This window comes from Rhopalosiphum maidis, chromosome 1, assembly GCF_003676215.2.
Source record: "Rhopalosiphum maidis isolate BTI-1 chromosome 1, ASM367621v3, whole genome shotgun sequence".
Taxonomy (NCBI): Eukaryota; Metazoa; Arthropoda; class Insecta; order Hemiptera; family Aphididae; genus Rhopalosiphum; species Rhopalosiphum maidis.
This window is the reverse complement of record NC_040877.1, coordinates 6,763,967-6,777,959: the sequence shown is the minus strand read 5'-3', so window position 1 is coordinate 6,777,959 and position 13,993 is coordinate 6,763,967. Positions and strand designations below refer to the sequence as shown.

Below are 13,993 nucleotides of genomic sequence, written 5' to 3'. Positions count from 1 at the left end.
TAAATGTATATTTCTATAGCCTATACAAATTCTAAAAATCGATAAAATATAGGACGTTATCAATATTGTAAAATACAAATTGTTATCTACTTATCCGTGTGTTTCCCTATAGTCATATTATATATTTTTGAATGATGATATCTAGTAATCATCAATGACTAATAAAATGATTAGTAAAACTGTTATAAATACGCATCTATAAAATTGTTTATCAGATTGTGACATGGACTAATAAATATATACACTTATTTATTTATGTATAATATCTTTTATAATTTATGAATTGTTAAACATTTTATACGATTTCGTAATTTTAATTTATATAAAAATAAAAAGCAATCTGATAAGTACTAAATTTAAGTTTCAAAAAGATAATACAAAAAAAATCTCAATATATTATACAATAGTTGGTATACATTTCAGTAGTTTAAGTTTTAAACTTTTACAACTTACAAAAGAGATCAATGACTCACGGCTGCAGTATAAGTTAATCAGGGAACTTAAGGGCTGTATAAAATGGATTGTAATGAGCAATGAGTACCTAATAACGATTTATATTAAAGGCATTTTCAATCACAGAAAATGATGTACCCGTCACTATAAATTTAAGTAGTAAAAAATATCTTAAAAGTTTAAAAATAATAAATGGTCTTTAATAAGTACTAGTCCGTATATTTTAATAAGGTACTTTCCTGTTATACGAAACTACGGCTACTTTCGCGACAACCTCCCAAGACTACCTCCGTTATATAAGACTACCGCGGTTGTTTTGTGAAACACCACAGTCCTGTTATCTAAGACTACCAAAATTTGCACACTTTCCTATAACCACAGACTACCTTAGTTTTATTTAATTTTTATATTCGTATAATGCACCTGCATATTTAATTCTTTGATATTTTTTTAATCAGTAGGTATTGTTGGGATTGCTATATTTTAATTATATATATAAATAAAAGATTTAAATACCCAGTAATCATTTGTAATGTATTTTATAAAACACACGCTACATATGTGGCGTACGGTCACTAAAAACGATAAAATAATAATTATTATATAAAAATAATAGTGGTAAAAAATGGTAAATCCACAAATAAAATAATAAATAATGATGGCCACATTTACGAATTATATATAAAAAAAAAATGTAATAATATTAGTGTCATATAATAATTTTAGATGTTTTTACATCAAAAAACTTTTGTATCATAAATTGTTCTCTATTTTGAAAATCTATGTGTTAAAATGGCTGTAACATAAATTTTGAATCACTCTGTATATAAATATATATATATAATAATATAATAGATAATATAACAATTGTGAATTGCTACGCTAGAACGCAGCGTGTGGATATCGTACAGCTAATTGTGGTAGTCGCGGTAAAGGAGGTGGTCTTGGGCGGTAGTCACGAAAATAGCCGTAGTCTCGTATAACAGGAAAGTACCTTTAATAATTCCAAAAAAATCATAATTTGAATGAATTCATTGTTGAGGGAAAATATGGTCATGAGCGGTTGGTGGGTCGCCCTAAACACGACGACATAGACTCGGCGGCGGAAAGCCGACGGACCACAGACGCGTGTTCAAATTTTCGGTGGAAAAAAAAAATTAGATTGCCCGCGCGGCCGTGCGCAGTATAATAATAAACTCGTCGGGGTCAATGATGTTTTATTAGTATTCTGCGCGGGGAGGGGAAAATAACCACTAAAATCTGACGGGTCGGTGATTAATAGAGAGGTGCTGTATACACTGTGTATATGTATACGCATCACGGCCGCTGCGGCCGTCGACCGTTGTTTTTGCAAAAGTGCCGGACCGCCGGACGACCCACCCCACCGTACACCGCCAACCCACGACCCGCGAGCGCCCTGCTGTGGATGAGTTTGCATAGTGTGCGTTTTATGTCGCCATCGTCGGTGCAGCTTTTATAATAATACGATCGCCACACGCAACACACTATACGGTACACAAAATATTATAATATTTAATAATAATAATATTATAATGTGCGCGCAGTGATATGATTTTGGCAATTGGTCAACGTCAACAGCGTGCGGCCGATACACTGCTATAATATTTATTATTTGTACGTGCACATTAACTGGCGACGGCGAAACCGTTTCCATGTGGCGATGATGTATTAATATTATTATTATTATGTACGATGACTACGGTGGACAATAATTATAATAGAATTCGGGACCGAGTGCCCGCGTGACATCGCATTATTATTGTGTCTGAAAAGCGGACGACCGTCGCATCACCCACACGACAATTTCTTTTTTTCGCTCGTCCAAACCATATTTTTTATAGAACCGCCATAAAGTTTCGGTGAATTATATAATATTCTTGAATAAGGGTATTCGTACGTCATATGATATTATTGTGTATAAGTCGATTTTCGTTTCCGACCGGCTAATCTACCTACTCCTCCGTTGTTTTCCCCCAAAATCTATAAATTTCCATTGCTATATAATATTGATCTCTTCTCATACGACATGCACCGCAATATTATTATTAAACATTAGTGTATCCGTGTGCGAAATTATTATAATAATAAATAAATACGATTAAGTAAATCGTAATGATTTCGTACGCGGATACCGTAGTCGCGATACTTGCTGTAGACTAGTCCGATAAAGTTCAAATTTTAATATAAAACCGCCTCCCCGCGTTATAATAAAGTATTTGATATTATTCGTTGGTCGGCGACGGTGTAAGTATTGAGACACGATTAACATTTCACGGAACCGTTTTAATAATATTATCATTGGTCGTGATGCGAGTTATCGCGGCCCTCCGCAGCCGTATCGGACCGATATGTGCGCGTTTTTCAACAAAAACCAAAAAAATTTCAAACACGACGGCGTCGCCGTAAACGGCCGCCGATACAACAATAATTTCTTTGGTGATAAAACTGTCAGGCGGCATACCATACCCGATATGATGTCATGATACGGCTTCGGCGCTGAACGTCAATTTCAAACGACGCAGCGCCGCGCCATAAGCGGTCGACAGATCATACTATTATTATAGACATTATAGTGTTGTTATTTTGCGGGCCACGAGAGAGTAACGACGCTTGTGTACCTTTATGCGATACATAAACTTATACCGCTTACCGCATATCGTACCGCACGCATATCATGTCCGCTTACGCTTCGCACGACCCCGCTTAATCAACTTTGACAACCGTCGGCCTGGATTTCACAAACATATATATACATTTTATATTATATATATATATATATACTATACAGAGTGATTCGCCGAGCACGTTCACTCCCTTTCTTCCCTCGATATTGCAGTCGTTCAAAATCTGATTTTCAGAATTCTCATCAAATGGATGATGTATAAGACCATGTTTTCAAATTCTCAAAGTTCTTTGTACTGCTCGTTGAGTCTTTAATAGAAATACAAACTTCTGTTTTTCAAACGAAAACCCCCTTTTTTACTACTTATCGATTTTTTAAAAGGACGACTTTTTTGAAAATGTTGACGTGTCTAATTCAAAATTCGAACGAATAGTTTTTCAGTTAAACAACCAATATGTTTATACTAAGGATAATAATCCTTAAAAATGGTGTTACAAAAATATAAAATAGGTACATTTAAAATAATATCTAGTATTTATTATACTATTGGACTATTTTTATAAATTCTAAATATTGATGAATACTAATATAAATAACTAAAAAGTTTAAATAACCATAGTTCAATTGTGAACATAATATTATTTTTATAGTGCAAAAAGTTAAACAATTCAAAAACTACACGTTTTAATTTTGATTTTGGTACATCAACATTTTCAATAAAAAATATTCGCTAAATAATTTACATTAGAAAAGGAGTTATTGTTTAAGTTCTTATCGCTACAAGACACTCTTTAAGTGTTACAAAAATATCTAAAAAAATTGAAGAATACTCTTTAAATATATTTAAACATTTCAAAAATCAAAATTTAAACAAATTCATTATTAAATAAAAAATGTGGTTAAACGTACTTGGTGAATCATTTTATATACATATACGTAAACAAGGCACGCCACAGTGATATACGACCATTCGATACTACGTACAACAAATAAAAATGAAAATGAAGGCTTAATTATTATACATATATTCGAGCTACCTATGGATAATTAACATAGATCAGTATGGCGATGAAACTATTTTTCGAGATAGGTATACTAAATTTAAAATCTACTATGACAGTCGATATCAATTGACTCCCGACCCTTTCATAAAAAGGAACTGTCACCCCAACTCCTCCAAAAAAAAAAAAATAACCATAAAAAAATAATATAAATGTAGGTATACCATCACGATCCATGAAATTCGTCTTGAATTAGTAATGGTTTTGACAGCACTGTACCGTGACTAAAAAAATATGCAAACAATTTTTTTTTCTTTCTCTTATCAAACATTAACTAACCAAGCGTATATATTAGTACTTGAATTTTTTTTATTGTTAGGTATAGGTCTTAAAACTTTTATAAGATTTACTGTTAATAATATTGCCATATAATATACAAAACACTCGAGACCGGATAACCATGATCTGTCAGTCTGTCTGAAAAAATCTAGGTCGCCGCAAACGACGCCAACTTTCTTCACCACATCCAGCGTGGCTTTTGATTTTCGGTTAAACTGTTTTCACTTCGTCGTCCATGAAATTTCTTTGTTTTGCATTTTGTAAATTTAACAACTTAGTTTTGATAAAAATAAAGTTGTTAAAGTTATAAGCGCTTGTATAAATATAAGTTATAACTGTAAGTTAAATAAGTTATGCTTGTATTTATTCTGTATTTTTCTATTTAAAAGTACTTGAAATTTCATTAATATTATTATCTATTTGTAATATTTTATGGGCTATATAGTCATATAAAAAATTGAAAGGCATTTTAGTTGACTAATTTTTTTTTTTTTTTAAATGGAAACTATATTCCAAATACAATCTAAACCACAGCCTATTTGCGTTTATATATCTATAGGGAACATAATATGGTCTACAAGATATTTTTAAACCAGAGCCTCAAAATTGTTATTGTTGCACTGATGATTTACTCTTACCGCGGCGTTTAACCTCTCCTCCATTTCACTATATCTGTCTCTGTGCTGGTGCATTATCATAATCGGGATAAAAAATATCGTAATAATAATAATAATAATAATAATGTGAACGTAAAAGACTCGGGGGCCCCGATATGATAAAACCACCGACGGTGATAGATTCTTTTACCCAACCGGGGCGGGTACATTATTCATGCGCGCCGGTGACGCGAGATTATAATCAGAAAATAAAATGTCGTGTTATTATTATTTCGCGCGCGCCGTAGGTATACATGCTATAATGTATATATGCACGTAAACGCATATTATTATAATAACGTGTTGTTGGTTTTTTTGTTTTCAGACGATTAAACGGCAACGAGCTCACCGAAGTGCCCGATTTGGTGTTCTACAACAACCCACAGCTTTCTAGACTGTAAGTATTTCGTCATTTTTACGAAGTTATAGCGTAAACAGCCGTACCTATAATACCAAACATGTATATTATATGAATACCGAGTGGAGGAGCTACAGGGTTCATAAAATAAAATCAACCGAGTACGACCGTATACACTTTTTTTTTATATCTGACATGTATATTTCGACGTCGGCAAACATATAATTTTAAGTTCACGGCGACTTCACGCATTCACATAATATAATATAATATAATATAACAATATACGAGTACCTATATACGCACTATATTTCCATATACGAACTGAATGAATAAGTACATTTTATTATTATTATTATACATTCTTCGTGCGTACAAAGTATGTTTTGACTTGGTTGGTGTGCGTAACAAAGAAATCGATAAGAAGTGATGTTATGGCCCAATATAATTCAGTCACATGCAGGCCACATATCAATAAAAATAAATAACTACACAAAATTTTTAAATTTTCGGGACGTCCAGCTCGGAAAAGTTTTTCCGTTTGTATTTATATACATGCACAGACAAGCCTGCGACGGCAGCAGTCTCCGAAATATTCAGTCTCAGTGGCACCGATGTCAAATTATTCGCAAAAGGGGTCGATATTGACGTACGGGAAATTCCTCGGCGACCGCTGATTATTCACGGGCCCCGGACTCCGTTATTGATATTCCATCCGTGAAATTGGATTATGCGTGTTTCCCCTCCGCCGGCCTTTGTTCGCTGATTAATTACCCGCGGGCAGGGATTCATCTTCTTCAACCCCCCTCCCGCCAGTGTCCGTCCTTGTAATCATCCTCATCTTTATCCTCCGCCTGCCTCTCCTGCTCTTTTTTGGTTTACGCTTAATATCAACGCAGTCCGCCGAGGCACTGTCCCCCAACCCTGCACTCAATGTGTAAAGATCATAATCTGTCGATTTAAATGCAATCGGGTTCTTTTGATGCATATAGAAACAAAATGCTCTTTTTGTCCGACAGTATTAAATATGAATGATTCACATCAAAAGCATGTGGTATAAATAAATAAAAAAAAAAAAAAAATTTTAAAACATTCATCGGATGAAACTCGTTAAAAAGCGCATAACATATAAAAACAAATTGTTTAATGTTCTGTTTTATTAAACAATTATAAATCAAATATAAATAACTCGTACGATGAGTTTTTTTTTTATGTACACTAAAGCACAAAACAACATAGGCACGTACATTAATACACACACTTTTAGTTAGTCGTGAGCACTTTTATGTTTTTTTATACTCGTTTTATGCGTTCTATCGATACTTTTTGACACATAGTTTGTAAACTGATTTCCTCGTTTTAACTTTATGAAATAATAATTTTTTACAAACAACAACAACAACAAAAATTATGAAACTGTTTTGGATACTTTTTAGGACTACCTATAATGATTAAACGTGTCAAATTAAATTTTACGCCTACGTTTAATATATTTTTTTTTATTACTGTTATTTGATAATAAATAAAAAATAAGTACTAACATTATGGCTTTGTCTGAAAATATACGGCAGATAAAATCGATCTGAAATAACAACTTAATTCATTGTGTACTCCGGTTCGCTGTGTTTATTATAGTTTTGATTCTGAATGTTGATGACATGTTAATTTAATCGAACGGTAAACAATCGACATGCCACATGCCCATAATTATACTGGAGCGCCAAAATAAGAAAACTTTATCACTAACACGACGCCTGTCACGTCAAAAGCGCCACAGGTTATTTCGAAACGCAAAAGTTTGCTCTTACAATACTGCGTTCAAATTTCGCAGTTATCAACAACTATAAACGAACATTGTATTTGTGTGTGCGTGCATGTGTATATATGTCTTTCTATTTCTCGTTCCCTCTCTCGGGATCAATTCGATCGAGAAGAGCGTCTAAGAAACGTGTCCGCTTCCCTCACGGCGTTCAAACGGTGGCAGCACATAAAAAGAAGTGTTGACACTAACTTATTCTCCCCTCGATTTGGTACAAAGTACTTGGCAACTCCGGGAACACCCCGGGCAAGCCCCGAATAAACCCAATTTTCTACTGAATCTCACAAATCGCCCGGTTCGAATTCCGCGACTAGCATATTATATATCTCCATATACCTAAACTAATTACGCGTACATTATGGTAATGCGACAATGAGGGCACTTCAACGCGGAAAAAACCTGTTTCTGTCTGTGGAATTGAATTTAATAATCGTTGAAGACGCGTCGTGTGAAGATCGTATTTCCAAACGGAAGTTTCGATTTTTTTATATGTCTACACTCTACACACTATTATAAGTGCATAGGACCATTATAATAATATATGTACTATATTAAACTGTATTACAAAACAAATACAGTACAGTAATAATTGCACACTACTAAACTTGCTCACAATTAAGCGGATATTAACAATAATAATGTCGGGTCTATGCCGTTGGAAGCTATTTTGGAGCCATTATAGTATTGACTGGGACTTACTAAATGAATCTGACGATAAAAATCCATGGGTTGTGTTTGCACAATAGCACAATTATTGGTATACAGTATAGCCCGTTTTGAATGAACCAGGTATACACAATAGACATTGGCATACCAGTTTTCTGAAGCGATTCAAATGGTCTCAGTGTTTTCCAAACATTTATTTTATAATGATTTTATTGTATTCATTGGCTAAATTACATTATCTTTTTTCTAGTTTCTTTGACTCAGTAGTATTTTATTCGATATAGTATAACATAATTTATTCTTTATTATTTAGTGAATAATAAATTCAATAATACATTCATTTATTTAAAAAAAAAAATCGCATAAGGATTACAGTTCAATTACATAATAAATACTAAATAATAATACATTTATATATTTTGATATTTATTCTTGAGTCTCCTAGCTGTACTTAATCAAATTTTCCCGAAAAAATGATTGTATATAGTTCATATACGTTATGTTTATTATTTTTTTCGAAGTATTATTTTAACTTGCACTTAAAATTAAAATCATTTAACTTTTTTTTTTTATTAAAATTAAAACAAAAATAGAATAAACTTTTCCATCAGTATGTATATAAATTAGATTTTAACAAATATTCCAATATTATTTTAAAACAATAAAAAATAATGTCTAACTAACTTTATGTAACAGTTTTTTTATTAAAAAAAAATATAAATATTTCTCAAATGATTTATTTACCGTCAAATAATTAATGTGAACCAAATTTAAATTACTTGTACATAAAATTGAAGACAAAATTATGACAAATATAATATATATTAAGTAATTATTAATAAAACAGAAAAATTTAATGTATTCAAAATAATGTAAATTCTTTGTTAAAATACAATACGATTACTCGACTTTTTTTTTTTTAAATGATAACCAACAAGAGTAATGTATTTTATATGACTTTTGGTTTTATATTAAGAGTATTTATTTCAGTGTCATGGATCAGTACAACGAAACGAATCGTTATTGGTTAATAATATAAAATGACGTATTTACTTCCATCCTGCATATAATATAGTATACGAAAGGGACCGTATTTTGGTGGCATTCGTTTATCATCTCATAAAGAATTTAATACGTTTTAAATTGACGACTGTGTGGTGTTAAAATACTAATTCGTCAACCGATTAGTTATAGCCATACATATACTTTGATATTATTCAGTGTGATGGCTTACAAATTACGAACAAGACACGTGGCTTTATAAATAATATATATCATACGTGGGCATATGCATATGGTAACAGGCAGCTGGACAGAATGCGCAAAATATTCAATTGAGGGGAAAAAATAGAAGAGAATTTAAAGGTCGTAACCGATGTGCGTCTAGACCCTAAAGCGAGAGAAGCTGTGAATGCGAAATACGCACAGTGCAATCAAAACGAAATTTTCGTCTGCCGCCCGACGACGACGATAAGGACGAGAAAAAAAGGGTTTTTATTTTACGTGACCGGATTAAAACCTATTTGCGTGGACAATGGCCCGTCATTCTTATCACGTAACGCCTTTTGTAAATGGCGTCTTAAATGGACCCACAGACGGATTAATTTCCTACGAAAACCGCAGTGTGTCTGGGGAAATAATTTCGTTGAGTAAAGGAGTTTTCAGCTTAACAAACATATATATGTGTGTGTGTATGTGTGTATTATATTACATGCACGACATATTATGTGTTTGGAGCTTAAGCTGCTCTTCAAATCGCTATGTTCAGTCTGTTCAACACTAAAAACATTGGTGGAACAATTTTTCTAATTAATTTCTAGCTGCAGACATATTATACCAAACAATTAAAAGCTTAACGTACAAACGAAGAAAATCTTACATAGTACCGCAAAGACAAAAATATATGAAAGTATTTAGAAAAATAATAATAATTTTTTATTTAGTTATTATTACTTGAAGTGACAAATAAATTTATATAATATATTGTTTTTATACACAAATGGTTTTTATCAAAAATATAAAATATATTTTTACGGCGAAGAAACGTGAAAATACCAGACGTTAGAGATAATGTTTCTCTTTTGATAATTAAAATTTCTCATTTCCTCGACTAAAATATTTAAAATTTACATAAATATAATGTATTTTACATTGATTTTAATTAAAATTATCCAGCTTGTCAACCTTTCTTAACAAAATAAACGAAAAGTCATGTCAAGTCAAAAGTGCAAAATAAAACAATTGTATAAATCACTTGAACACCGCGTACAAAGTAAAAACTCCGTCTTAGTACGTTGTGTTCAATTAATTAAATTTTTTATCCTGTAGATTGACGTGTACGAATAATAATAAAGACCGATTATGAAAGAAATTCATCGGAAGCTGTTAATTAGCAGATAACCAGTTCATAAGTTTGATAAAGGGTTCATTTTTCATTATTTAAACGAGCTATGTGGTGTAAGGGTTAATTAATGTTTTGAATTAAACAAAATTCCTACAAAGGAAGACCATTCCATTAGAGATGTTGTCAACGAAAGGGGAGAGAAGTCGCTGTCGAGTCTGTCATCGGCAATACTGCAAGTCGACACGAAATCCAGTCTATTCACCGTCTTATCAAACCCATCAAAAGCCAAAGGTCTGCACGTAAAAATACGATGTTGAGAAAATTTATCAACCGAACATTTTACATTAATATACCAACTTCATAATAATTTATAGTAAACATAAATTAAATTATGAATATATTTTTCGTCGGAACATACAAATTCGCTCTATTGTGTATTATCGATTCAAAATAGTGAAGGTTTTTAATGAGATGGTATTGGAATCACGAAATATTTTTGGGGATGTGCGTGGGAAAACGTTAAACGGGTTACCAGGTGGTGCACGAGGGGGATTTCGGATGTGCGAATAAAAAATCGAAATATAAAACATTAATGGATCGAAAGCTTTTTGTTCCTGCAGCACACGACCGATGTGTATAGGGGGAAATTGTCTCTTACCCGACAATGTACCAAGAGTATTGAATAAATAGAATAAAATAAACGAATGTCGTGTCATAGAAGCTTAATAATTGAGGCAATAAGTTTTTATAATTGACTACAAATTGATATTTTTTTTTTTTTTATGCTAATATTATAATAACTACAATAAGCGACCCAAGTATACGATCAGATTCTAAATTTATTACCAATACCTATTATTATAAAATAATATATTTATGACATAACAAAAACTAATAGTTATATCGATTAAAAAATATATATATAATATACATAACGACTAGCGATTTGTTCTAAGACCGTAAGAAAAATATCATTCTTATATATTACTTATTATTTTTATCGTAAACTTATAAATAATAAATATGTCATGTATATATAATATCTATTGAATAAAATACTGTCTAGTTATTTGTATAGTTACATATTTCAATATAATAAAGGTTGGAACTTTTAAATGTTATTTTTATGTAAAAAAATGTTAAAATAAATATAAAATACACGGTCTAAATATATTTGGTATTAAATTAGGTTTTCTCAATTTTTGTTCAAAATCTTTTTAAGAAACGGTTTTAAATTTTCAAGTACGACATAATTTACATATCATATCCAGTTTATATGAAATAACTGTGAAATAAACTTGAGAAACATTCGTTCGTATCCCATATCGTACCCGAAAATGTGTTTTACGCAACGCCTTACTGTGAAAGTAATCGCTTCCACGCCCTCTTTGAGATTCTATAAGCTATATATAATATACTAACACTATTCTACAATATTTCGGTGTTTAATACATAAACATTGATTATACTATTTAGAAAAAAGACATATTTATGTATACGATGTGTCGATACACGTTGTTATTTTATTACCGCGTCAATGGAAGTATTGATTTCGTTTCAATTTTCATATAATACATGTATGCAAGTCGAATTACCGTTCCAATAACACGATGCATTATGACTTATCTAGTTCGTATTTGCGCCGTTTAACGTCTATCACCCGTTCATCCCTAAGTTGTATGCGTTTTTATGTACTATAGTTGTATCATTTTTTTTTTTTGTTTTTATTTTTATTGCGTACCTCATAAGAGCGCCGAGTTCTAAGCCCGCACCTCTACAGTTTCCGTTGCCGATTTATATTACCCGGGAACCCTATCCTCCACGTCTCCGTGCCGCTCTTTTGGGGTGTGAATGATTGCCTCAGAGTACACACAATCAAGAAACTGTTGATTCCAGTGTCGAACCCCTCCGGGGGATCAGATATGTATAATGTACTCTCGTCTTGATTATGCTCGTCGGGTGCTTTCCAATTTCCCAATGAGTCATACGGGCGAAAGTGTTTCCGGAAAATTGATACACACACGAACCCCAACGCGCCCGGAGGGTGAGAAGGAGAGGGACCTTGTGTGGTGGTCCACGGGTGGGGATACAGAACCAATAATAATAGTGCTGGGCAATGGTCCGGAATTTCCATACCAAAGTACTATAATATGTATATACATACCGTCGGGGTGTGACGGATAGGATTGTCGTCATCTGCACCGTGCGTGTAACACCAGGAACCACCCCGAATGCTGGGGAGTTTAAACAGTTATGTTCATCTGATAAAAAGGTATTTTGATAATTTATGTTGCGAGTAAAATGCGACGACAAGCTCGATGAAACACATACATAATAATATGCATGTATTATTTATATTTCGCACATATATTATATTAAACAGTTGAAAATGTATTTTATAGTATATTATAATATACCAAACGTAACAGATGCCCTTAAATCTTGAAATTTAAAATTAATAATGATAAATATTTTAAAAATAAAATAGGTATATTTATCCATCTCTCTATTAAATTTAAAATTATTATCTTTATCGAGATGTTTAAATTTTTTTTCTTTTCTAGTATCGTTAACTTACGTTTTCGTCGTACTTTACAGGGCTCAGTTTTTGCTGTAAGTTTTTTTTGCTCGTCAGAGAACTTAGGTTAACCTCCACCCATAACGTTAAAGTACTGTGTGATCTATATATTCAAATATTTTAAATACAAATTTATAGATGATTTTACATTGTTATTATATTATATTGTTTATAACATGTGAAATATATAAATATACAAAACTTTTTCATACAATAAAGATACATTATACATAAATCACTTTTAATATCTGTAGTACCAATTATAATAATATTAATATAACAAACTGTACTACGCGGTATAAAATCAAACGAAACGTATTAAACAATTCAACCGCGTTTTTAGATTTGGAATTCTGTAATATTCCATCCGTTTATGACGTGACGCGACGTATTTAAACATTGTGCCGGTATTTCGTTGACGTGTTTTTACATTTATAATACTACTATGAACTATTATATTCCAATCGAGAACATTGTCAATAATGTCTGACCCGTTGATTGGCTATATAATTATATAAAACAACGCATTTTTAAATTGGTCGAGGAATTCGAAAGACGTACGTATACGCGCATTTAATTGGCACCTACAACGGCGATCGGTCTATAACAAACACGCATATTATCGTACATGTTATTTTACGACGTCATGCCGTGTATACCTACTCGCCGTCGCGTCGTGCAGGCTATACGTATTATAAGGATAAGGGCATGCGCGGACGTCGAAAAAAAAGTCGTCCGTCGTCGGACGGCAAACGACGTACTTACGTGCATACATATATGATGATGTTATTCACGGGGCGGATAAGAATAAGGTGTGATGTGTGTGTGGCCCGGCCGGATACGATATAATGTATAGCATATTATACAGAGTGATTAACCAATCACGTTCAACCCCATTTTTCTCTAATTATACATGTTATTCGATATATTTTGATTTTTGAAATTTTTAAATATACCCGAAGATTATTTTGTCAGTCTTACAGACTACAGTACTTAAGGAGTGCTCTGTAGGGATACTAATTATTTATGTTTTTCAAACGACAACCTGCCTTTTCAATTATAAATTATTTAGTGGATAATTCATCTGAAATCGTTAACGTATCAAAACTACGATTATATACAAGTAATTATTTTA

The 13,993-nt window shown here is 32.3% G+C and overlaps 1 protein-coding gene across 1 annotated transcript in view; it reads left to right on the top strand.

The window, feature by feature from the left end:
• LOC113549630 (protein slit) overlaps positions 1 to 13,993 on the top strand; it is a 121,872-nt gene that overhangs the window by 78,111 nt on the left and 29,768 nt on the right. Inside the window, exon 4 of the mRNA XM_026951024.1 lies at positions 5,419 to 5,490. Within this exon, the coding sequence (XP_026806825.1) occupies positions 5,419 to 5,490 (72 nt within the window). The remainder of the gene's footprint in view (positions 1 to 5,418; positions 5,491 to 13,993) is intronic.